The sequence below is a fragment of the Salvelinus alpinus genome, chromosome 27 (assembly GCF_045679555.1).
Source record: "Salvelinus alpinus chromosome 27, SLU_Salpinus.1, whole genome shotgun sequence".
Classification (NCBI taxonomy): Eukaryota; Metazoa; Chordata; class Actinopteri; order Salmoniformes; family Salmonidae; genus Salvelinus; species Salvelinus alpinus.
In genome coordinates this window covers 5,608,596-5,631,837 of record NC_092112.1, presented here as the reverse complement: position 1 = coordinate 5,631,837, position 23,242 = coordinate 5,608,596, and the positions used below count along the sequence as shown (strand labels likewise).

At 44.4% G+C, this 23,242-nt stretch overlaps 1 protein-coding gene across 1 annotated transcript in view; it reads right to left on the bottom strand.

Annotated features, from left to right (window-relative positions):
• LOC139555918 (ras-related protein Rab-10) overlaps positions 1–23,242 on the bottom strand; it is a 57,587-nt gene that overhangs the window by 20,321 nt on the left and 14,024 nt on the right. Inside the window, exon 2 of the mRNA XM_071369291.1 lies at positions 12,262–12,322. Coding sequence (XP_071225392.1) covers positions 12,262–12,322 — 61 coding nt within the window. The remainder of the gene's footprint in view (positions 1–12,261; positions 12,323–23,242) is intronic.

Here is a 23,242-nt window from a genome sequence, read left to right as displayed (position 1 = left end):
GAATATTTATAATGCTATTTCTGACTTCTGTTGACTCCACAACATGGCGGATATCTATATGGCTTGTTTTGGTCTCCGAGCGCTGTACTCAGATTATAGCATGGTGTGCTTTTTCCGTAAAGTTTTTTTGAAATCTGACACAACGTTTGCATTAAGGAGAAGTGTATCTAAAGTTCCATGTATAATACTTGTATCACTTATCAATGTTTATTATGAGTATTTCTGTAAATTGATGTGGCTCTCTGCAAAATCACTGGATGTTTTGGAGGCAAAACATTACTGAACATAACACGCCAATGTAAACTAAGATTTTTGGATATAAATATGAACTTTATCGAACAAAACGTATTGTGTAACATGAAGTCCTATGAGTGTCATCTGATGAAGATCATCAAAGGTTAGTGATTAATTCTATCTCTATTTCTGCTTTTTGTGACTCCTCTCTTTGGCTGGAAAAATGGCTGTGTTTTTCTGTGAATAGGTGCTGACCTAACAATCAGATGGTGTGCTTTCTTCGTAAAGCCTTTTTGAAATCGGACACTGTGGTGGGATTAACAAGTTTATCTTTAAAATGGTGTAAAATACTTGTATGTTTGAGAAATTTTAATTATGAGATTTCTGTTTGAATTTGGCACCCTGCACTTTCACTGGCTCAGCCATAAGAACTTAAAAACATTAAATATAAAAACTACTCATGACCAGATGTCCCCCTGTTAAACACCTTATAAATAAACTGTTCCTGACCAGCTGTCCCCCTGTTAAACACATTATATATAAACTACTCTTGACCTTTTCATCCGGAGGTGAAAATAGTGCCCCTTAGCCTTAGGAAGTTAGAGAAGTTGCTCTCGGAGGATGTGTTGGTACCATTCTTTATTCATGGCTGTGTTCTTAGGCAAAATTGTGAGTGAGCCCACTCCCTTGGCTGAGAAGCAACCCCACATATGAATGGTCTCAGGATGCTTTACTGTTGGCATGACACAGGACTGATGGTAGCGCTCAGCTCGTCTTCTCCGGACAAGCTTTTTTCCGAATGCCACCTTAAAAAAATCGGAAAGGGGATTCAGAGAAAATGACTTTACCCAAGTCCTCAGCAGTCCAATCCCTGTACCTTTTGCAGAATATGAGTCTGTCCCTGATGTTTTTCCTGGAGAGAAGTGGCTTCTTTGCTGCCCTTCTTGACACCAGGCCATCCTCCAAAAGTCTTCGCCTCACTGTGCGTGCAGATGCACTCACACCTGCCTGCTGCCAATCCTGAGCAAGCTCTGTACTGGTTGTGCCCTGATCCCGCAGCTTAATCAACTTTAGGAGACGGTCCTGGTGCTTGCTAGACTTTCTTGGGCGCCCTGAAGCCTTCTTAACAACAATTGAACCGCTCTCCTTGAAGTTCTTGATGATCCGATAAATGCAATCTTACTGGCAGCAATATCCTTGCCTGTGAAGCCCTTTTTGTGCAAAGCAATGACGACGACACGTGTTTCTTTGCAGGTAACCATGGTTGACAGAGGAAGAACGATGATTCCAAGCACCACCCTCCTTTTGAAGCTTCCAGTCTGTTACTAGAACTCAATCAGCATGACAGAGTGATCTCCAGCCTTGTCCTTGTCAACACTCACACCTGTGTCAACAAGAGAATCACTGACATGCGGTCAGCTGGTCCTTTTGTGGCAGGGCTGAAATGCAGTGGAAATGTTTTTGGGGGATTCAGTTCATTTGCATGGCAAAGAGGGACTTTGCAATTAACTCATCTGATCACTTCATAACATTCTGGAGTATATGCAAATTGCCATCATACAAACTAAGGCAGCAGACTTTGTGAAAATTAATATTTGTCATATTCTCAACTTCTGGCCATGACTGTACAGTGTATTCAGAAAGTATTCAGACCCCTTATTCTAAAATGGATTGAATACATTTTTCCCCCTCAATCTACACACAGTACCACGTAATGACAAAACGAAAACAGGTGAATTTTAATCAGCAAATGAATAAAACATTTACAGAAATACCTTATTTACTTAACTCGAAATTGAGCTCAGTTGCATCCTGTTAACATTGATCATCCTTGAGATGTTTCTACAACTTAATTGGAGTCCACATGTGGACTCAATTGATTAGACATGATTTGGTAAAGCACACACCTGTCTATATAAGGTCCCACAGTTGACAGTGCATATCAGAGCAAAAACCAAGCCACGAGGTCGAAGGAATTGTCTGTAAAGCTCCGAGACAGTATTGTGTCAAGGCACAGATCTGGGGAAGGGTACCAAAACATTTCTGCAGCATTGAAGGTCCCTAAGAACACAGTGGCCTCCATCATTCTTAAATGGAACAAGTTTGGAACCACCAAGACTCTTCCTAGAGTTGGCCGGCTGGTCAAACTGAACATTCGGGGGAGAAGGGCCTTGGTCAGGGAGGTGACCAAGAACCCGATGGTCACTCTGACAGAGCTCTAGAGTTCCTATGTGGAGATGGGAGAATTTTCCAGAATGACAACCATCTCTACAGCACTCCACCATTCAGTCCTTTATGGTAGAGTGGCCAGAAGGAAGCCACTCAGTAAAAGGCACATGACAAGTCTCAATGTCCTTGAGAGCCCAGACTTGAACCCGGTCGAAAATCTCTGGAGACCTGAAAATAGCTGTGCAGCGCTCCCCATCCAACCTGACAGAGTTTGAGAGGATCTGCAGAGAAGAATGGGAGAAACTCCTCAAATACAGGTGTGCCAAGCTTGTAGAGTCATACTCAAGAAGACTTGAGGCTGTAATCGCTGCCAAAGGTGCTTCAACAAAGCACCGAGGAAAGGGTCTGAATACTTACGTAAATAAGATATTTGCAAAAATGTCTAAAAACCTGTTTTGCTTTGTCATTATGGGGTATTGTGTGCAGATTGATGAAGGGGGAACAAGTTAATCCATTTAAGAATAAGGCTGTAATGTAACAAAAGGAAAGGTCAAGGGGTATGCAGTGTATATCTACAAAAGTAAGAGCTTCTGTTATCTGTTTGAGTGACTAATAGCCTACTGATTCTGTTACCTGTTTGATTGATTAATAGCCTACTGATTCTGTTACCTGTTTGATTGATTAATAGCCTACTGATTCTGTTAGCTGTTTGAGTGACTAATAGCCTACTGATTCTGTTACCTGTTTGGGTGATTAATAGCCTACTGATTCTGTTACCTGTTTGGGTGATTAATAGCCTACTGATTCTGTTACCTGTTTGATTGACTAATAGCCTACTGATTCTGTTACCTGTTTGAGTGATTAATAGCCTACTGATTCTGTTACCTGTTTGATTGATTAATAGCCTACTGATTCTGTTACCTGTTTGATTGACTAATAGTCTACTGATTCTGTTAGCTGTTTGAGTGACTAATAGTCTACTGATTCTGTTACCTGTTTGGGTGATTAATAGCCTACTGATTCTGTTACCTGTTTGGGTGATTAATAGCCTACTGATTCTGTTACCTGTTTGATTGACTAATAGCCTACTGATTCTGTTACCTGTTTGAGTGATTAATAGCCTACTGATTCTGTTACCTGTTTGATTGATTAATAGCCTACTGATTCTGTTACCTGTTTGATTGACTAATAGCCTACTGATTCTGTTACCTGTTTGGGTGATTAATAGCCTACTGATTCTGTTACCTGTTTGATTGACTAATAGCCTACTGATTCTGTTACCCGTTTGGGTGATTAATAGCCTACTGATTCTGTTACCCGTTTGATTGATTAATATCCTACTGATTCTGTTAGCTGTTTGATTGACTAATAGCCTACTGATTCTGTTAGCTGTTTGATTGACTAATAGCCTACTGATTCTGTTAGCTGTTTGAGTGATTAATAGCCTACTGATTCTGTTAGCTGTTTGACTAATAGCCTACTGATTCTGTTAGCTGTTTGATTGACTAATAGCCTACTGATTCTGTTAGCTGTTTGATTGACTAATAGCCTACTGATTCTGTTAGCTGTTTGATTGACTAATAGCCTACTGATTCTGTTAGCTGTTTGATTGACTAATAGCCTACTGATTCTGTTAGCTGTTTGGGTGATTAATAGCCTACTGATTCTGTTACCTGTTTGATTGATTAATAGCCTACTGATTCTGTTACCTGTTTGATTGATTAATAGCCTACTGATTCTGTTACCTGTTTGGGTGATTAATAGCCTACTGATTCTGTTACCTGTTTGGGTGATTAATAGCCTACTGATTCTGTTACCTGTTTGGGTGATTAATAGCCTACTGATTCTGTTACCTGTTTGGGTGATTAATAGCCTACTGATTCTGTTACCTGTTTGGGTGACTAATAGCCTACTGATTCTGTTAGCTGTTTGAGTGATTAATAGCCTACTGATTCTGTTAGCTGTTTGATTGACTAATAGCCTACTGATTCTGTTAGCTGTTTGAGTGATTAATAGCCTACTGATTCTGTTACCTGTTTGAGTGATTAATAGCCTACTGATTCTGTTAGCTGTTTGATTGACTAATAGCCTACTGATTCTGTTAGCTGTTTGATTGACTAATAGTCTACTGATTCTGTTACCCGTTTGGGTGATTAATAGCCTACTGATTCTGTTACCCGTTTGGGTGATTAATAGCCTACTGATTCTGTTACCTGTTTGGGTGATTAATAGCCTACTGATTCTGTTACCTGTTTGGGTGATTAATAGCCTACTGATTCTGTTACCTGTTTGGGTGATTAATAGCCTACTGATTCTGTTACCTGTTTGGGTGATTAATAGCCTACTGATTCTGTTACCTGTTTGATTGACTAATAGCCTACTGATTCTGTTACCTGTTTGAGTGATTAATAGCCTACTGATTCTGTTAGCTGTTTGATTGACTAATAGCCTACTGATTCTGTTAGCTGTTTGATTGACTAATAGCCTACTGATTCTGTTACATGTTTGATTGACTAATAGTCTACTGATTCTGTGAGCACCAAGCCTCATGTTACCTGTTTGGGTGACTAATAGCCTACTGATTCTGTTACCTGTTTGAGTGATTAATAGCCTACTGATTCTGTTAGCTGTTTGATTGACTAATAGCCTACTGATTCTGTTAGCTGTTTGATTGACTAATAGCCTACTGATTCTGTTAGCTGTTTGATTGACTAATAGCCTACTGATTCTGTTAGCTGTTTGATTGACTAATAGCCTACTGATTCTGTTAGCTGTTTGATTGACTAATAGCCTACTGATTCTGTTACCTGTTTGATTGACTAATAGCCTACTGATTCTGTTACCTGTTTGATTGACTAATAGCCTACTGATTCTGTTAGCTGTTTGATTGACTAATAGCCTACTGATTCTGTTAGCTGTTTGATTGACTAATAGCCTACTGATTCTGTTAGCTGTTTGATTGACTAATAGCCTACTGATTCTGTTAGCTGTTTGATTGACTAATAGCCTACTGATTCTGTTACCTGTTTGGGTGATTAATAGCCTACTGATTCTGTTAGCTGTTTGATTGACTAATAGCCTACTGATTCTGTTAGCTGTTTGATTGACTAATAGCCTACTGATTCTGTTACCTGTTTGATTGACTAATAGCCTACTGATTCTGTTACCTGTTTGATTGACTAATAGTCTACTGATTCTGTTACCTGTTTGATTGACTAATAGCCTACTGATTCTGTTACCTGTTTGATTGACTAATAGCCTACTGATTCTGTTACCTGTTTGATTGACTAATAGCCTACTGATTCTGTGAGCACCAAGCCTCATGCAACGGCAACATGGCAGATAAAGCTACTTCACCGATGCGGCTGTTTATAATATTTGCTTTGCTGTAATTAAGGCTTTACCATTTTATTTCTTGAGAACTTATAATTTATTCAGTGTTGTTTACACGGTTCCAAACAGACAGAACAATGATATTATCATCTAACCGCACCTGTTTGTCACAATATGCAGCTCCTGTACCCTCCTTTCTCTTCATCTCCTTGTTAGTATTATTATCACCATTATAACAATAAGTAATGTCATTATCATTAGCAGGCTTTGTATAACCACCATGGGGCTGTAGGCCTAGGAGCGTGTCCTGTTCAGTCTTGATACTGTTACTTAGGCCTGTATTTCAATATATAGGCTACTGGATAAATCAATCTTTCCTTCATGCCATCACACAGCTTATGAGACATTAATGCTTTGAAATGCAATCAAAAAAAGTTGTTAAAATTAAATAACAAAGGGAGGTTTAAATAATTAGCCTAAAGAATAAATAATTCGCAATTCACAAATGCATGCAACTGTTTTTAGTCTGCTGTAATCAAGGCTTTATATATATTTTTTTCCGTTAGAACAGACTCTCCTATTTAGTGTTGTTTACACCGTTCCAAATGGTCAAACCAAATAATAGTGTAATCTAACTAACTGTTTGGCACACACAATATTCACGCAACTCTTGCTCCTTTATCTGGATCTCCAGTAGTTTCCACAAGTCAAATGTCTTCAACAGATCTGAGCAACCAGTAAACATTCCCCGTTTCCAGTGTATTTTTCACATCCTCCACATCCATTATGCTGTCATGTGTTACTGTGTTCAGTTTGTTATAGCCAATTTATTGATACCGACGCTCACACGTTTCACATAAAGAGAGCAAGGGATGAGGGAAATGTTTTTCCCAAAAATGTGGGGATTTCATTAACAGAACTTTGCAGTCAGAAACAAGAAACTGAATGTCTGAAATGACGTAGCAGCTACACCACGGACAGCGTGATAAACCCTGCTCTGCTGTGGTGCCTTTCCTCTGCAGTAGGGAGGAGAGGGGGACAGCGTGATAAACACTGCTCTGCTGTGGTGCCTTTCCTCTGCAGTAGGGAGGAGAGGGGGACAGCGTGATAAACCCTGCTCTGCTGTGGTGCCTTTCCTCTGCAGTAGGGAGGAGAGGGGGACAGCGTGATAAACACTGCTCTGCTGTGGTGCCTTTCCTCTGCAGTAGGGAGGAGAGGGGGACAGCGTGATAAACCCTGCTCTGCTGTGCTGCCTTTCCTCTGCATTAGGGAGGAGAGGGGGACAGCATGATAAACACTGCTCTGCTGTGGTGCCTTTCCTCTGCAGTAGGGAGGAGAGGGGGACAGCGTGATAAACCCTGCTCTGCTGTGGTGCCTTTCCTCTGCAGTAGGGAGGAGAGGGGGACAGCATGATAAACACTGCTCTGCTGTGGTGCCTTTCCTCTGCAGTAGGGAGGAGAGGGGGACAGCGTGATAAACCCTGCTCTGCTGTGGTGCCTTTCCTCTGCAGTAGGGAGGAGAGGGGGACAGCGTGATAAACACTGCTCTGCTGTGGTGCCTTTCCTCTGCAGTAGGGAGGAGAGGGGGACAGCGTGATAAACCCTGCTCTGCTGTGGTGCCTTTCCTCTGCAGTAGGGAGGAGAGGGGGACAACGTGATAAACACTGCTCTGCTGTGGTGCCTTTCCTCTGCAGTAGGGAGGAGAGGGGGACAGCGTGATAAACACTGCTCTGCTGTGGTGCCTTTCCTCTGCAATAGGGAGGAGGGGGACAGCGTGATAAACCCTGCTCTGCTGTGGTGCCTTTCCTCTGCAGTAGGGAGGAGAGGGGGACAGCGTGATAAACCCTGCTCTGCTGTGGTGCCTTTCCTCTGCAGTAGGGAGGAGAGGGGGACAGCATGATAAACCCTGCTCTGCTGTGGTGCCTTTCCTCTGCAGTAGGGAGGAGAGGGGGACAGCGTGATAAACCCTGCTCTGCTGTGGTGCCTTTCCTCTGCAGTAGGGAGGAGAGGGGGACAGCGTGATAAACCCTGCTCTGCTGTGGTGCCTTTCCTCTGCAGTAGGGAGGAGAGGGGGACAGCATGATAAACACGGCTCTGCTGTGGTGCCTTTCCTCTGCAGTAGGGAGGAGAGGGGGACAGCGTGATAAACCCTCTGCTGTGGTGCCTTTCCTCTGCAGTAGGGAGGAGAGGGGGACAGCGTGATAAACCCTGCTCTGCTGTGGTGCCTTTCCTCTGCAGTAGGGAGGAGAGGGGGACAGCATGATAAACACTGCTCTGCTGTGGTGCCTTTCCTCTGCAGTAGGGAGGAGAGGGGGACAGCATGATAAACCCTGCTCTGCTGTGGTGCCTTTCCTCTGCAGTAGGGAGGAGAGGGGGACAGCATGATAAACCCTGCTCTGCTGTGGTGCCTTTCCTCTGCAGTAGGGAGGAGAGGGGGACAGCGTGATAAACACTGCTCTGCTGTGGTGCCTTTCCTCTGCAGTAGGGAGGAGAGGGGGACAGCATGATAAACACTGCTCTGCTGTGGTGCCTTTCCTCTGCAGTAGGGAGGAGAGGGGGACAGCATGATAAACACTGCTCTGCTGTGGTGCCTTTCCTCTGCAGTAGGGAGGGGGACAGCGTGATAAACCCTCCTCTGCTGTGGTGCCTTTCCTCTGCAGTAGGGAGGGGGACAGCGTGATAAACACTGCTCTGCTGTGGTGCCTTTCCTCTGCAGTAGGGAGGGGGACAGCGTGATAAACACTGCTCTGCTAACCCTAACCCTAACCAATCGATGACATTGAAAATACGATGACATTGCTAAAGTGTCCGAATAATTAGTAGGATACCCGTGTGGCTCAGTTGGTAGAGCATGGCGCTTGCAACGCCAGGGTTGTGGGTTCAATTCCCACGGGGGGACCAGGGTTCAATTCCCACGGGGGGACCAGGATGAATATGTATGAACTTTCCAATTTGTAAGTCGCTCTGGATAAGAGCGTCTGCTAAATGACTTAAATGTAAATGTAAATACAACTTTGCCACTTATGTCGTCAAATGTACTTTAGAGACAAAAATAGCTAGCAATGCTAAAATGAGATGGTGTCCCCTCAATGCTAATATGAGATGGTGTCCCCCTCAATGCTAAAATGAGATGGTGTCCCCCTCAATGCTAAAATGAGATGGTGTCCCCCTCAATGCTAAAATGAGATGGTGTCCCCTCAATGCTAAAATGAGATGGTGTCCCCCTCAATGCTAAAATGAGATGGTGTCCTATGAGATGGTGTCCCCTCAATGCTAATATGAGATGGTGTCCTATGAGATGGTGTCCCCTCAATGCTAAAATGAGATGGTGTCCTATGAGATGGTGTCCCCCTCAATGCTAAAATGAGATGGTGTCATATGAGATGGTGTCCCCTCAATGCTAATATGAGATGGTGTCCCCCTCAATGCTAATATGAGATGGTGTCCCCTCAATGCTAATATGAGATGGTGTCCCCTCAATGCTAATATGAGATGGTGTCCCCTCAATGCTAATATGAGATGGTGTCCCCCTCAATGCTAATATGAGATGGTGTCCCCCTCAATGCTAATATGAGATGGTGTCATATGAGATGGTGTCCCCTCAATGCTAATATGAGATGGTGTCCCCTCAATGCTAATATGAGATGGTGTCATATGAGATGGTGTCATATGAAATGGTGTCCCCCTCAATGCTAATATGAGATGGTGTCATATGAGATGGTGTCCCCTCAATGCTAATATGAGATGGTGTCCTATGAGATGGTGTCCCCCTCAATGCTAATATGAGATGGTGTCCCCTCAATGCTAATATGAGATGGTGTCCCCTCAATGCTAATATGAGATGGTGTCCCCTCAATGCTAATATGAGATGGTGTCCCCTCAATGCTAAAATTAGATGGTGTCCCCCTCAATGCTAAAATGAGATGGTGTCCCCCTCAATGCTAAAATGAGATGGTGTCCCCCTCAATGCTAAAATGAGATGGTGTCCCCTCAATGCTAATATGAGATGGTGTCCCCCTCAATGCTAATATGAGATGGTGTCCCCTCAATGCTAATATGAGATGGTGTCCCCTCAATGCTAATATGAGATGGTGTCCCCTCAATGCTAATATGAGATGGTGTCCCCCTCAATGCTAATATGAGATGGTGTCCCCCTCAATGCTAATATGAGATGGTGTCATATGAGATGGTGTCCCCTCAATGCTAATATGAGATGGTGTCCCCTCAATGCTAATATGAGATGGTGTCATATGAGATGGTGTCATATGAAATGGTGTCCCCCTCAATGCTAAAATGAGATGGTGTCATATGAGATGGTGTCCCCTCAATGCTAATATGAGATGGTGTCCTATGAGATGGTGTCCCCCTCAATGCTAATATGAGATGGTGTCCCCTCAATGCTAATATGAGATGGTGTCCCCTCAATGCTAATATGAGATGGTGTCCCCTCAATGCTAATATGAGATGGTGTCCCCTCAATGCTAAAATTAGATGGTGTCCCCCTCAATGCTAAAATGAGATGGTGTCCCCCTCAATGCTAAAATGAGATGGTGTCCCCCTCAATGCTAAAATGAGATGGTGTCCTATGAGATGGTGTCCCCTCAATACTAATATGAGATGGTGTCCTATGAGATGGTGTCCCCTCAATGCTAAAATGAGATGGTGTCCTATGAGATGGTGTCCCCCTCAATGCTAAAATGAGATGGTGTCATATGAGATGGTGTCCCCTCAATGCTAATATGAGATGGTGTCCCCTCAATGCTAATATGAGATGGTGTCCCCCTCAATGCTAATATGAGATGGTGTCCCCCTCAATGCTAATATGAGATGGTGTCCCCCTCAATGCTAATATGAGATGGTGTCCCCTCAATGCTAATATGAGATGGTGTCCCCTCAATGCTAATATGAGATGGTGTCCCCTCAATGCTAATATGAGATGGTGTCATTTGAGATGGTGTCATATGAAATGGTGTCCCCTCAATGCTAATATGAGATGGTGTCCCCTCAATGCTAATATGAGATGGTGTCCCCTCAATGCTAATATGAGATGGTGTCCCCTCAATGCTAATATGAGATGGTGTCCCCTCAATGCTAATATGAGATGGTGTCCCCTCAATGCTAATATGAGATGGTGTCCCCTCAATGCTAATATGAGATGGTGTCCCCTCAATGCTAATATGAGATGGTGTCCCCTCAATGCTAATATGAGATGGTGTCCCCTCAATGCTAATATGAGATGGTGTCCCCTCAATGCTAATATGAGATGGTGTCCCCTCAATGCTAATATGAGATGGTGTCCCCTCAATGCTAATATGAGATGGTGTCCCCTCAATGCTAATATGAGATGGTGTCATATGAGATGGTGTCCCCTCAATGCTAATATGAGATGGTGTCCCCTCAATGCTAATATGAGATGGTGTCCCCTCAATGCTAAAATGAGATGGTGTCATATGAGATGGTGTCCCCTCAATGCTAATATGAGATGGTGTCCCCTCAATGCTAATATGAGATGGTGTCCCCTCAATGCTAATATGAGATGGTGTCCCCTCAATGCTAATATGAGATGGTGTCCCCTCAATGCTAATATGAGATGGTGTCCCCCTCAATGCTAATATGAGATGGTGTCCCCTCAATGCTAATATGAGATGGTGTCCCCTCAATGCTAATATGAGATGGTGTCCCCTCAATGCTAATATGAGATGGTGTCCCCTCAATGCTAATATGAGATGGTGTCCCCCTCAATGCTAATATGAGATGGTGTCCCCTCAATGCTAATATGAGATGGTGTCCCCTCAATGCTAATATGAGATGGTGTCCCCTCAATGCTAATATGAGATGGTGTCCCCTCAATGCTAATATGAGATGGTGTCCCCTCAATGCTAATATGAGATGGTGTCATATGAGATGGTGTCCCCTCAATGCTAATATGAGATGGTGTCATATGAGATGGTGTCCCCTCAATGCTAATATGAGATGGTGTCATATGAGATGGTGTCATATGAAATGGTGTCCCCTCAATCTTAGCTTAAGTTATACTGCATCCAAAGTCAATATGGCGACATCACAAAGATGACAAAAGGTCTCCTTATCTTCCTATTTTCTAAATGTCATCGTGTTTAAGCCACAGTACTGCACTTTAAACCAAATCTTCATCAGCGATTATTGACGATGCATTGAGTAGAATGCTCAGTGAGGGCATTAGTCTTAAAACAAACGTTCAAACCAATAGTGACCAAACGTACAACCCATGAATAGGCCCTGCGTCACCCAATGTTTTTAAAACGACACCATGTCCGGGACAGTAGACGCCGCGTCCGGGACAGTAGACGCCGCGTCCGGGACAGTAGACGCCGCGTCCGGGACAGTAGACGCCGCGTCCGGGACAGTAGACGCCGCGTCCGGGACAGTAGACGCCGCGTCCGGGACAGTAGACGCCGCGTCCGGGACAGTAGACGCCGCGTCCGGGACAGTAGAAACAAAGATAACATTGGACCCTGTACACATCACACACAACTCCTCCACTCACCATATCTGTAGTTTGATCTTCTTTCCCTGGAGTTCAACAGTTTTGATCTTGAAGTCTATTCCTGGAAAACACAAAGAAACACATTACTACAGACCTCCTTTAGAGTCGTGACCTCTACAGAGAAACACATTAATACAGGCCTCCTTTAGAGTAGTGACCTCTACAGAGAAACACATTAATACAGGCCTCCTTTAGAGTAGTGACCTCTACAGAGAAACACATTAATACAGGCCTCCTTTAGAGTAGTGACCTCTACAGAGAAACACATTAATACAGGCCTCCTTTAGAGTCGTGACCTCTACAGAGAAACACATTAATGCAGGCCTCCTTTAGAGTAGTGACGTCTACAGAGAAACACATTAATACAGGCCTCCTTTAGAGTAGTGACCTCTACAGAGAAACACATTAATACAGGCCTCCTTTAGAGTAGTGACGTCTACAGAGAAACACATTAATACAGGCCTCCTTTAGAGTAGTGACCTCTACAGAGAAACACATTAATACAGGCCTCCTTTAGAGTAGTGACCTCTACAGAGAAACACATTAATACAGGCCTCCTTTAGAGTAGTGACCTCTACAGAGAAACACATTAATACAGACCTCCTTTAGAGTAGTGACCTCTACAGAGAAACACATTAATTACAGGCCTCCTTTAGAGTAGTGACCTCTACAGAGAAACACATTAGACCAGCCATATGGCTGTCGGCTACACTAGTTCATTTAGCAGGCAAGATTTGCTCAGAATTCCAAGACATTATTTATAACATGAATACAACTGAAGAAATAGAAAGGATATTTTCTCCAAACGATTTGATGAAGTGTGCACGTGGCTATTCTGTGTTGAGCGGTTAACAAAGAAACAGGTCCTCCTATATGCTTCAATTACAATTACTGTATAGCCATGATACAAACATTGGGTTATATGTTTAGATTTTTAATACATTTTAAGGCTGCATGATACGACTAATGATGATTTTAAAAAAAGTTGCATGAAAGGCATGAGCTCTGTTGTTTCTTGTGGAAGCTGCACACACTTCATCAGCCGCTCATTCACAAATTTAACAAGCACTTGATAACATTCTCGCCAGGCCTTGAATTTCTCGGCGGCATCCCCCTTGTACGGCCGTAGTGCCACCTAAAAAAAAATCCATGCCTTTTGCAGCCAAAGGGGCCTTCGTACCATCGGGCTGAATATAATATAATAACATTGGGCTGAATATAATAATAATTATAATTCCCTTCTCCCGGATGCCGTGCTCCGAAGCACCTCTCACTCACATGGCTCTCATGTATTGTAATTCTTATTAGCCAATGCCCGTCACGTGATCGGTTCCTTCTCACAGGCATCTCAGCTAAGAAGGGGGATACCTAGTCAGATGTACAACAATGCATTCAACTGAAATGTGTTTTCGCATTTAACCCAACCCCTCTGAATCAGAGAAGTGCGGAGGGCTGCCTTAAGCGACATCCACGCCCGGGGAACAGAGGGTTAACTGCCTTTCTCAGGGGCAGTTGTCTTGTCAGCTCTGGGATTCAATCCAGCAACCTTTCGGTGACTGGCCCAACGCTCCTACCTGTCAGGCTACCTGCCGCGCAGAATTAAGCTACAAGTGAATACAGACGTCGGGGACGCAACTGCGCACATCCCTCATCGAATTCCGATGGGAATACTGAAGATGCTAGAACTGTCCACATTTACTTTGTCAGCCAACAAGATAAGTAGGCGTAGAGAACAGCAAATGCACTAGTCTGTCGATCTACTATCCCCCATAGTACAAAAGGTGACCCATTCTATTCTGTGGAATAAATAAATATTCCAAACATAGTCTGAGACGGGCGCTACATCGGTTGTAAAACGGATTAAAGTGCTTCATTTTAAGAAGTTATTTGGCCACTTTAGCTGTGATACAAACCTTATATGGGCTAGGATACATGAGGTGTGTGACTGATTTGAAAAAGCGTTAATGTCGAGCCCTGTACTATCCCCATAGTGGACAAGAGGACAAGCGTTAATGTCGAGCCCTGTACTATCCCCATAGTGGACAAGAGGACAAGCGTTAATGTCGAGCCCTGTACTATCCCCATAGTGGACAAGCGTTAATGTCGAGCCCTGTACTACCCCCATAGTGGACAAGCGTTAATGTCGAGCCCTGTACTATCCCCATAGTGGACAAGAGGACAAGCGTTAATGTCGAGCCCTGTACTATCCCCATAGTAGACAAGCGTTAATGTTGAGCCCTGTACTATCCCCATAATGGACAAGTGCTAATGTTGAGCCCTGTACTAACCCCATAGTGGACAAGCGTTAATGTCGAGCCCTGTACTATCCCCATAGTGGACAAGAGGACAAGCGTTAATGTCGAGCCCTGTACTATCCCCATAGTAGACAAGCGTTAATGTTGAGCCCTGTACTATCCCCATAATGGACAAGCGCTAATGTCGAGCCCTGTACTACCCCCATAGTGGACAAGCGTTAATGTCGAGCCCTGTACTATCCCCATAGTGGACAAGAGGACAAGCGTTAATGTCGAGCCCTGTACTATCCCCATAGTAGACAAGAGGACAAGCGTTAATGTCGAGCCCTGTACTATCCCCATAGTGGACAAGAGGACAAGCGTTAATGTCGAGCCCTGTACTATCCCCATAGTGGACAAGAGGACAAGCGTTAATGTCGAGCCCTGTACTATCCCCATAGTGGACAAGAGGACAAGCGTTAATGTCGAGCCCTGTACTATCCCCATAGTGGACAAGAGGACAAGCGTTAATGTCGAGCCCTGTACTATCCCCATAGTGGACAAGCGTTAATGTCGAGCCCTGTACTACCCCCATAGTGGACAAGCGTTAATGTCGAGCCCTGTACTATCCCCATAGTGGACAAGAGGACAAGCGTTAATGTCGAGCCCTGTACTATCCCCATAGTAGACAAGCGTTAATGTTGAGCCCTGTACTATCCCCATAATGGACAAGTGCTAATGTCGAGCCCTGTACTAACCCCATAGTGGACAAGCGTTAATGTCGAGCCCTGTACTATCCCCATAGTGGACAAGAGGACAAGCGTTAATGTCGAGCCCTGTACTATCCCCATAGTAGACAAGCGTTAATGTTGAGCCCTGTACTATCCCCATAATGGACAAGCGCTAATGTCGAGCCCTGTACTACCCCCATAGTGGACAAGCGTTAATGTCGAGCCCTGTACTATCCCCATAGTGGACAAGAGGACAGGCGTTAATGTCGAGCCCTGTAGGACAAGCGTTAATGTCGAGCCCTGTACTATCCCCATAGTGGACAAGAGGACAAGCGTTAATGTCGAGCCCTGTACTATCCCCATAGTGGACAAGAGGACAAGCGTTAATGTCGAGCCCTGTACTATCCCCATAGTGGACAAGAGGACAAGCGTTAATGTCGAGCCCTGTACTATCCCCATAGTGGACAAGAGGACAAGCGTTAATGTCGAGCCCTGTACTATCCCCATAGTGGACAAGAGGACAAGCGTTAATGTCGAGCCCTGTACTATCCCCATAGTGGACAAGCGTTAATGTCGAGCCCTGTACTATCCCCATAGTGGACAAGAGGACAAGCGTTAATGTCGAGCCCTGTACTATCCCCATAGTAGACAAGCGTTAATGTTGAGCCCTGTACTATCCCCATAATGGACAAGTGCTAATGTCGAGCCCTGTACTAACCCCATAGTGGACAAGCGTTAATGTCGAGCCCTGTACTATCCCCATAGTGGACAAGAGGACAAGCGTTAATGTCGAGCCCTGTACTATCCCCATAGTAGACAAGCGTTAATGTTGAGCCCTGTACTATCCCCATAATGGACAAGCGCTAATGTCGAGCCCTGTACTACCCCCATAGTGGACAAGCGTTAATGTCGAGCCCTGTACTATCCCCATAGTGGACAAGAGGACAAGCGTTAATGTCGAGCCCTGTACTATCCCCATAGTGGACAAGAGGACAAGCGTTAATGTCGAGCCCTGTACTATCCCCATAGTGGACAAGCGTTAATGTCGAGCCCTGTACTATCCCCATAGTAGACAAGAGGACAAGCGTTAATGTCGAGCCCTGTACTATCCCCATAGTGGACAAGCGTTAATGTCGAGCCCTGTACTATCCCCATAGTTGACAAGCGTTAATGTCGAGCCCTGTACTACCCCCATAGTGGACAAGCGTTAATGTCGAGCCCTGTACTATCCCCATAGTGGACAAGAGGACAAGCGTTAATGTTGAGCCCTGTACTATCCCCATAATGGACAAGCGCTAATGTCGAGCCCTGTACTATCCCCATAGTGGACAAGCGTTAATGTCGAGCCCTGTACTATCCCCATAGTGGACAAGAGGACAAGCGTTAATATCAAGCCCTGTACTAGCCACCATAGTAAAAAAAAAAGTGTACCTATTCTATTGGTCAGCTTGTCGTTCTGTGCGAGAAATAGGCTAACCAAACAGACTCTGGGACGACAGATCCCGACAGATCCCAGTAGGCCGAGGCTACATAAAACAAACAACTTGAAAAAGCAATGAGTCTAATGCAATAGATCAGAATGTTTAGCTTAAAACGTTGATCAACTATTATTAATTCACATAAGTGCAACAATGTGCACAAGGTAGTAAGCTGCGCGTGACCGTTCCTTCCGTAATTAGCCGGAAAACACTGTTGTCGAAAGCACACTGCACATGAGTGGTATCATGCGACAGAAGAAGACAGCCGTTAGACATGTAGAAAGAGGGGAGATCTAAAGATGCAACAACTGGCATGGCTTGCTAATGCTAATATGACTAGGATTATCATCGACTAGCATGGCTTGCTAATGCTAATATGACTAGGATTATCATCGACTAGCATGGCTTGCTAATGCTAATATGACTAGGATTATCATCGACTAGCATGGCTTGCTAATGCTAATATGACTAGGATTATCATCGACTAGCATGGCTTGCTAATGCTAATATGACTAGGATTATCATCGACTAGCATGGCTTGCTAATGCTAATATGACTAGGATTATCATCGACTAGCATGGCTTGCTAATGCTAATACGACTAGGATTATCATCGACTAGCATGGCTTGCTAATGCTAATACGACTAGGATTATCATCGACTAGCATGGCTTGCTAATGCTAATATGACTAGGATTATCGACTAGCATGGCTTGCTAATGCTAATATGACTAGGATTATCGACTAGCATGGCTTGCTAATATGACTAGGATTATCGACTAGCATGGCTTGCTAATGCTAATATGACTAGGATTATCATCGACTAGCATGGCTTGCTAATGCTAATATGACTAGGATTATCATCGACTAGCATGGCTTGCTAATGCTAATATGACTAGGATTATCGTCGACTAGCATGGCTTGCTAATGCTAATATGACTAGGATTATCGTCGACTAGCATGGCTTGCTAATGCTAATATGACTAGGATTATCATCGACTAGCATGGCTTGCTAATGCTAATATGACTAGGATTATCATCGACTAGCATGGCTTGCTAATGCTAATATGACTAGGATTATCATCGACTAGCATGGCTTGCTAATGCTAATATGACTAGGATTATCATCGACTAGCATGGCTTGCTAATGCTAATATGACTAGGATTATCATCGACTAGCATGAAGTATGTTTTCAAAATGCACACTGCCTCCAGCTCATTGCCAAGTGGTGTGACATGCTAAAGCCTGCCTACTGTTGCCTATATGCACATGAATGGTGAATGTGAAACACGCTTCGATTACCAGTTGAAAAGTACAAAAATAGGAGCTCTTTTTAAATCGTGGTCATCAAGATTGTTTTTAACACATTTAGAAATGTTGTGCAATGATTGGGCTTCTAAAAGCATGTTTCACTCCAGCAGCCACAGGAGCTGTGTGAGGAGGTGCAGCCACAGGAGCTGTGTGAGGAAGAGCAGCCACAGGAGCTGTGTGAGGAGGTGCAGCAGCCACAGGAGCTGTGTGAGGAAGAGCAGCCACAGGAGCTGTGTGAGGAGGTGCAGCAGCCACAGGAGCTGTGAGAGGAGGTGCAGCCACAGGAGCCGTGAGAGGAGGTGCAGCCACAGGAGCCGTGAGAGGAGGTGCAGCCACAGGAGCCGTGTGAGGAGGTGCAGCCACAGGAGCCGTGTGAGGAGGTGCAGCCACAGGAGCCGTGTGAGGAGGTGCAGCCACAGGAGCCGTGTGAGGAGGTGCAGCCACAGGAGCCGTGTGAGGAGGTGCAGCCACAGGAGCCGTGAGAGGAGGTGCAGCCACAGGAGCCGTGAGAGGAGGTGCAGCCACAGGAGCTGTGAGAGGAGGTGCAGCCACAGGAGCTGTGTGAGGAGGTGCAGCCACAGGAGCTGTGTGAGGAGGTGCAGCCACAGGAGCTGTGTGAGGAGGTGCAGCCACAGGAGCTGTGTGAGGAGGTGCAGCCACAGGAGCTGTGAGAGGAGGTGCAGCCACAGGAGCTGTGAGAGGAGGTGCAGCCACAGGAGCTGTGAGAGGAGGTGCAGCCACAGGAGCTGTGAGAGGAGGTGCAGCAGCAGGAGCTGTGAGAGGAGGTGCAGCAGCAGGAGCTGTGAGAGGAGGTGCAGCAGCAGGAGCTGTGAGAGGAGGTGCAGCCACAGGAGCTGTGAGAGGAGGTGCAGCAGCAGGAGCTGTGTGAGGAGGTGCAGCAGCAGACAGTCTATATGTATGCTGTGTGTTATAGGATACATAACGACTAATCAAATCAACGTTTATTTGTCACGTGCGCCGAATACAACAGGTGTAGTACACCTTACAGGCTCTAACCAATAGTGCAACAAAGGTATTAGGTGAACAATAGGTAAGTAAAGAAATAAAACAACAGTAAAAAGACAGGCTATATACAGTAGTGAGGCTATAAAAGTAGCGAGGCTACATACAGACACCGGTTAGTCGGGCTGATTGAGGTAGTATGTACATGTAGATATGGTTAAAGTGACTATGCATATATGATGAACAGAGAGTAGCAGTAGCGTAAAAGAGGGGTTGGCGGGTGGTGGGTGGCGGGACACAATGCAGATAGGCCCGCACATTGGCTAACCGGGCTAACTAAATTTAATTCCACTAAATTATGCAAATTAACCTATAAACATAAGCATGACTGGTGAAATATATTTCCACCAACTGGTATTTCCATCAATGAATAGGCTAAAAAGCATTATTGTGCAATGGGATTATTGTCCTTCTCCCAGACAATTAGCCAGTGCCAATTTTATTGATTGACTTTTCAATAATTTTCTACTAGCCAAAAGCCAGCTATTACCGGCTAACGGATACCCTGACGCACACACACACACTACGAGATACTCCCTACCTTTCAATCCAATAGTTCTGAGGAAGAACTCCACTGAAAAACTGACTGCTGGATAAGTACTATGACAGGAGAGTTACTGACTGAAAACAGATTCTAGGTTCAAAGTGCTTCTGGTTAAGGAGAGGAGGCAGAGGAAAGGTGTGTTTATTTAAGTAGGCAAGTCAGTTAAGAACACATTTTCATTTACAATGACGGCCTACACCGGCCAAACTCTAACGACGCCGGGACAATTGTGGGCCGCCATATGGGACTCCCAATTACGGCCAGAGGTGATACAGCCTGGAATCGAACCATGGTCAGTAGTGACGCCTCTAGCACTGAGATGCAGTGCCTTAGACCACTGACCCACTTGGGAGCCAGAAGACGGGAGGATGAGTAGAAAAAGAGAGAGGATAGAGAGAAGAGAGAGGATAGAGAGAAGAGAGAGGATAGAGAGAAGAGAGAGAGAGAGGATAGAGAGAGAGAGGATAGAGAGAGAGAGGATAGAGAGAGAGAGAAGAGAGAGAGAGAAGAGAGAGAGAGAAGAGAGAGAGAGAAGAGAGAGAGAGAAGAGAGAGAGAGGAGAGAGAGAGGATAGAGAGAAGAGAGAGAGAAGATAGAGAGAAGAGAGAGAGAGAGGATAGAGAGAGAGAGGATAGAGAGAGAGAGGATAGAGAGAAGAGAGAGAGAGAGGATAGAGAGAGAGAGGATAGAGAGAGAGAGGATAGAGAGGAGAGAGAGAGGATAGAGAGGAGAGAGAGAGGATAGAGAGAAGAGAGAGAGAAGAGAGAGAGAGAGGATAGAGAGAGAGGATAGAGAGAGAGGATAGAGAGAGAGGAGAGAGAGAGAGGATAGAGAGAGAGGAGAGAGAGAGAGGATAGAGAGGAGAGAGAGAGAGGATAGAGAGGAGAGAGAGAGAGGATAGAGAGGAGAGAGAGGATAGAGAGGAGAGAGAGAGGATAGAGAGGAGAGAGAGAGGATAGAGAGAAGAGAGAGAGAGGATAGAGAGAAGAGAGAGAGAGGATAGAGAGAAGAGAGAGAGAGGATAGAGAGGAGAGAGAGAGGATAGAGAGAAGAGAGAGAGGATAGAGAGAAGAGAGAGAGAGGAGAGTGGCAAGAGAGAGAGGGCGAGAGAGGATAGAGAGAAGAGAGGGAGGATAGAGAGAAGAGAGGGTGAGAGGATAGAGAGAAGAGAGAGAGAGAGGAGAGTGGCAAGAGAGAGGGAGAGAGAGGATAGAGATAAGAGAGAGAGAGGATAGAGAGAGAGAGGATAGAGAGAAGAGAGGGCGAGAGGATAGGGGGTTTCCGGTGGTGGTGTATTTTGAGAAGTAGCAGCATGTCTCTGAAGGTATGACTGCTGCGTCAGAGGGGGGGGACACTCCTATTACACTGCACACACACCTATTGGGCTATTCTGATGAACACACTGCCCAACTCTGTGGCCAGTAAAGGTTACTGCAAGCTCCACTCTGTTGCTCTATGTGGCTGGAGAGGGATTTGGAGCCACAGACACCGTTTGGAGCCATGATATCCTCACTAGTCCCACGACCATTAACAAGAGGGTGATTGCAACGTTTGTCTTATGTCATTTCATTTTGTTAAAACAAGGAAGAGACACCGTCCCCTGCTAGTAGTAGCTAGCTGGCAGCCTGGCTTTAGCGTGGCTAAAAACATAGCAAGCTAGCTAGCTGTTTTCAGCTTACCACACATTCATGTCAAATAATCAGATGTATAATAAAAACATATGCCCTGGAAATATTGTTCTGCTTGCTGGTGTAACCTACAACATTATCCCTGTTTAATATACTGCGTGTGTATTAATTCCAATATCCTCTAAAAATAGATGATGTTTTGGTAATGGAGAAGAGCAGGCTACATGGAGCAGGTTCTACCATGTCACAAGAGCCTGGAATCACTAGTTATTACTTCTAAACAAAATACATTATGGCTGAATTGGTGTAGTTTGGTTTAGCATTTGAATAGTAACCTAAATAGCAGCGTTTTACAAACTAGGGATCGCCTGATATGAAAATAGGGTCACGGGAGAATTTCCTAAATCCTGAAGAAAAAAATAATATATATATTCTAATATCTTTGTATGTCAAAATCATTGTAATGTGGTTAACATTAATCTAAATAATTATAATCTAAGAGATACAATTCAACGAGAGACCACCCTAGTGGGATCATGGGAAAAGGCAGCACTTGACCGTTGTACTTGAATCATTCCCCTGGTGAATCACTAGCTACACTATGAAACCACACACTATTGAATCATTCCCCTGGTGAATCACTAGCTACACTATGAAACCACACACTATTGAATCATCCCCTGGTGAATCACTAGCTACACTATGAAACCACACACTATTGAATCATCCCCTGGTGAATCACTAGCTACACTATGAAACCACACACTATTGAATCATTCCCCTGGTGAATCACTAGCTACACTATGAAACCACACACTATTGAATCATCCCCCTGGTGAATCACTAGCTACACTATGAAACCACACACTATTGAATCATCCCCCTGGTGAATCACTAGCTACACTATGAAACCACACACTATTGAATCATCCCCTGGTGAATCACTAGCTACACTATGAAACCACACACTATTGAATCATCCCCCTGGTGAATCACTAGCTACACTATGAAACCACACACTATTGAATCATCCCCTGGTGAATCACTAGCTACACTATGAAACCACACACTATTGAATCATTCCCCTGGTGAATCACTAGCTACACTATGAAACCACACACTATTGAATCATTCCCCTGGTGAATCACTAGCTACACTATGAAACCACACACTATTGAATCATTCCCCTGGTGAATCACTAGCTACACTATGAAACCACACACTATTGAATCAACTTAAAATGTTATTGGTCACATACACATGGTCAGCAGATGTTATTGTGAGTAATGAAATGCTTGTGCTTCTAGATCCGACAGTGCAGCAGTATCTAACAGGTAATATCTAACAACAAAACCTAATATCTAACAAACTCCACAACAAAACCTAATACACAGTCTATAAAAGGAATGAGAATATATTTACATTTAAGTCATTTAGCAGACGCTCTTATCCAGAGCGACTTACAAATTGGAAAGTTCATACATATTCATCCTGGTCCCCCCGTGGGGAATGAACCCACAACCCTGGCGTTGCAAGCGCCATGCTCTACCAACTGAGCCACACGGGACCACATTTTATATATAAATATAAAATATGGATGAGCAGTGATAGAGTGGCTAAGATGCAATAGATGTTAAAGAATAGATAGTGAAGGATACAGTATATACAGTTTAGAGGTCGACCGATTAAATCGGAATGGCCGATTTCAAGTTTTCATAACAATCGGAAATCGGTATTTTTGGACACAGATTTATTATACCTTTATTTAACTAGGCAAGTCAGTTAAGAACACATTCTTATTTTCAATGAAGGCCTAGGAACAGAGGGTTAACTGCCTTGTTCAGGGGCAGAACAACAGATATTTACCTTGTCAGCTCGGGGGATTCAATCTTGCAACCTTACGGTTAACTAGTCCAATGCTCTAACCACCTGATTACATTGCACTCCACGAGGAGCCTGCCTGTTACGCGAATGCAGTAAGAAGCCAAGGTAAGTTGCTAGCTAGCATTAAACTTAAATTATAAAAAACAATC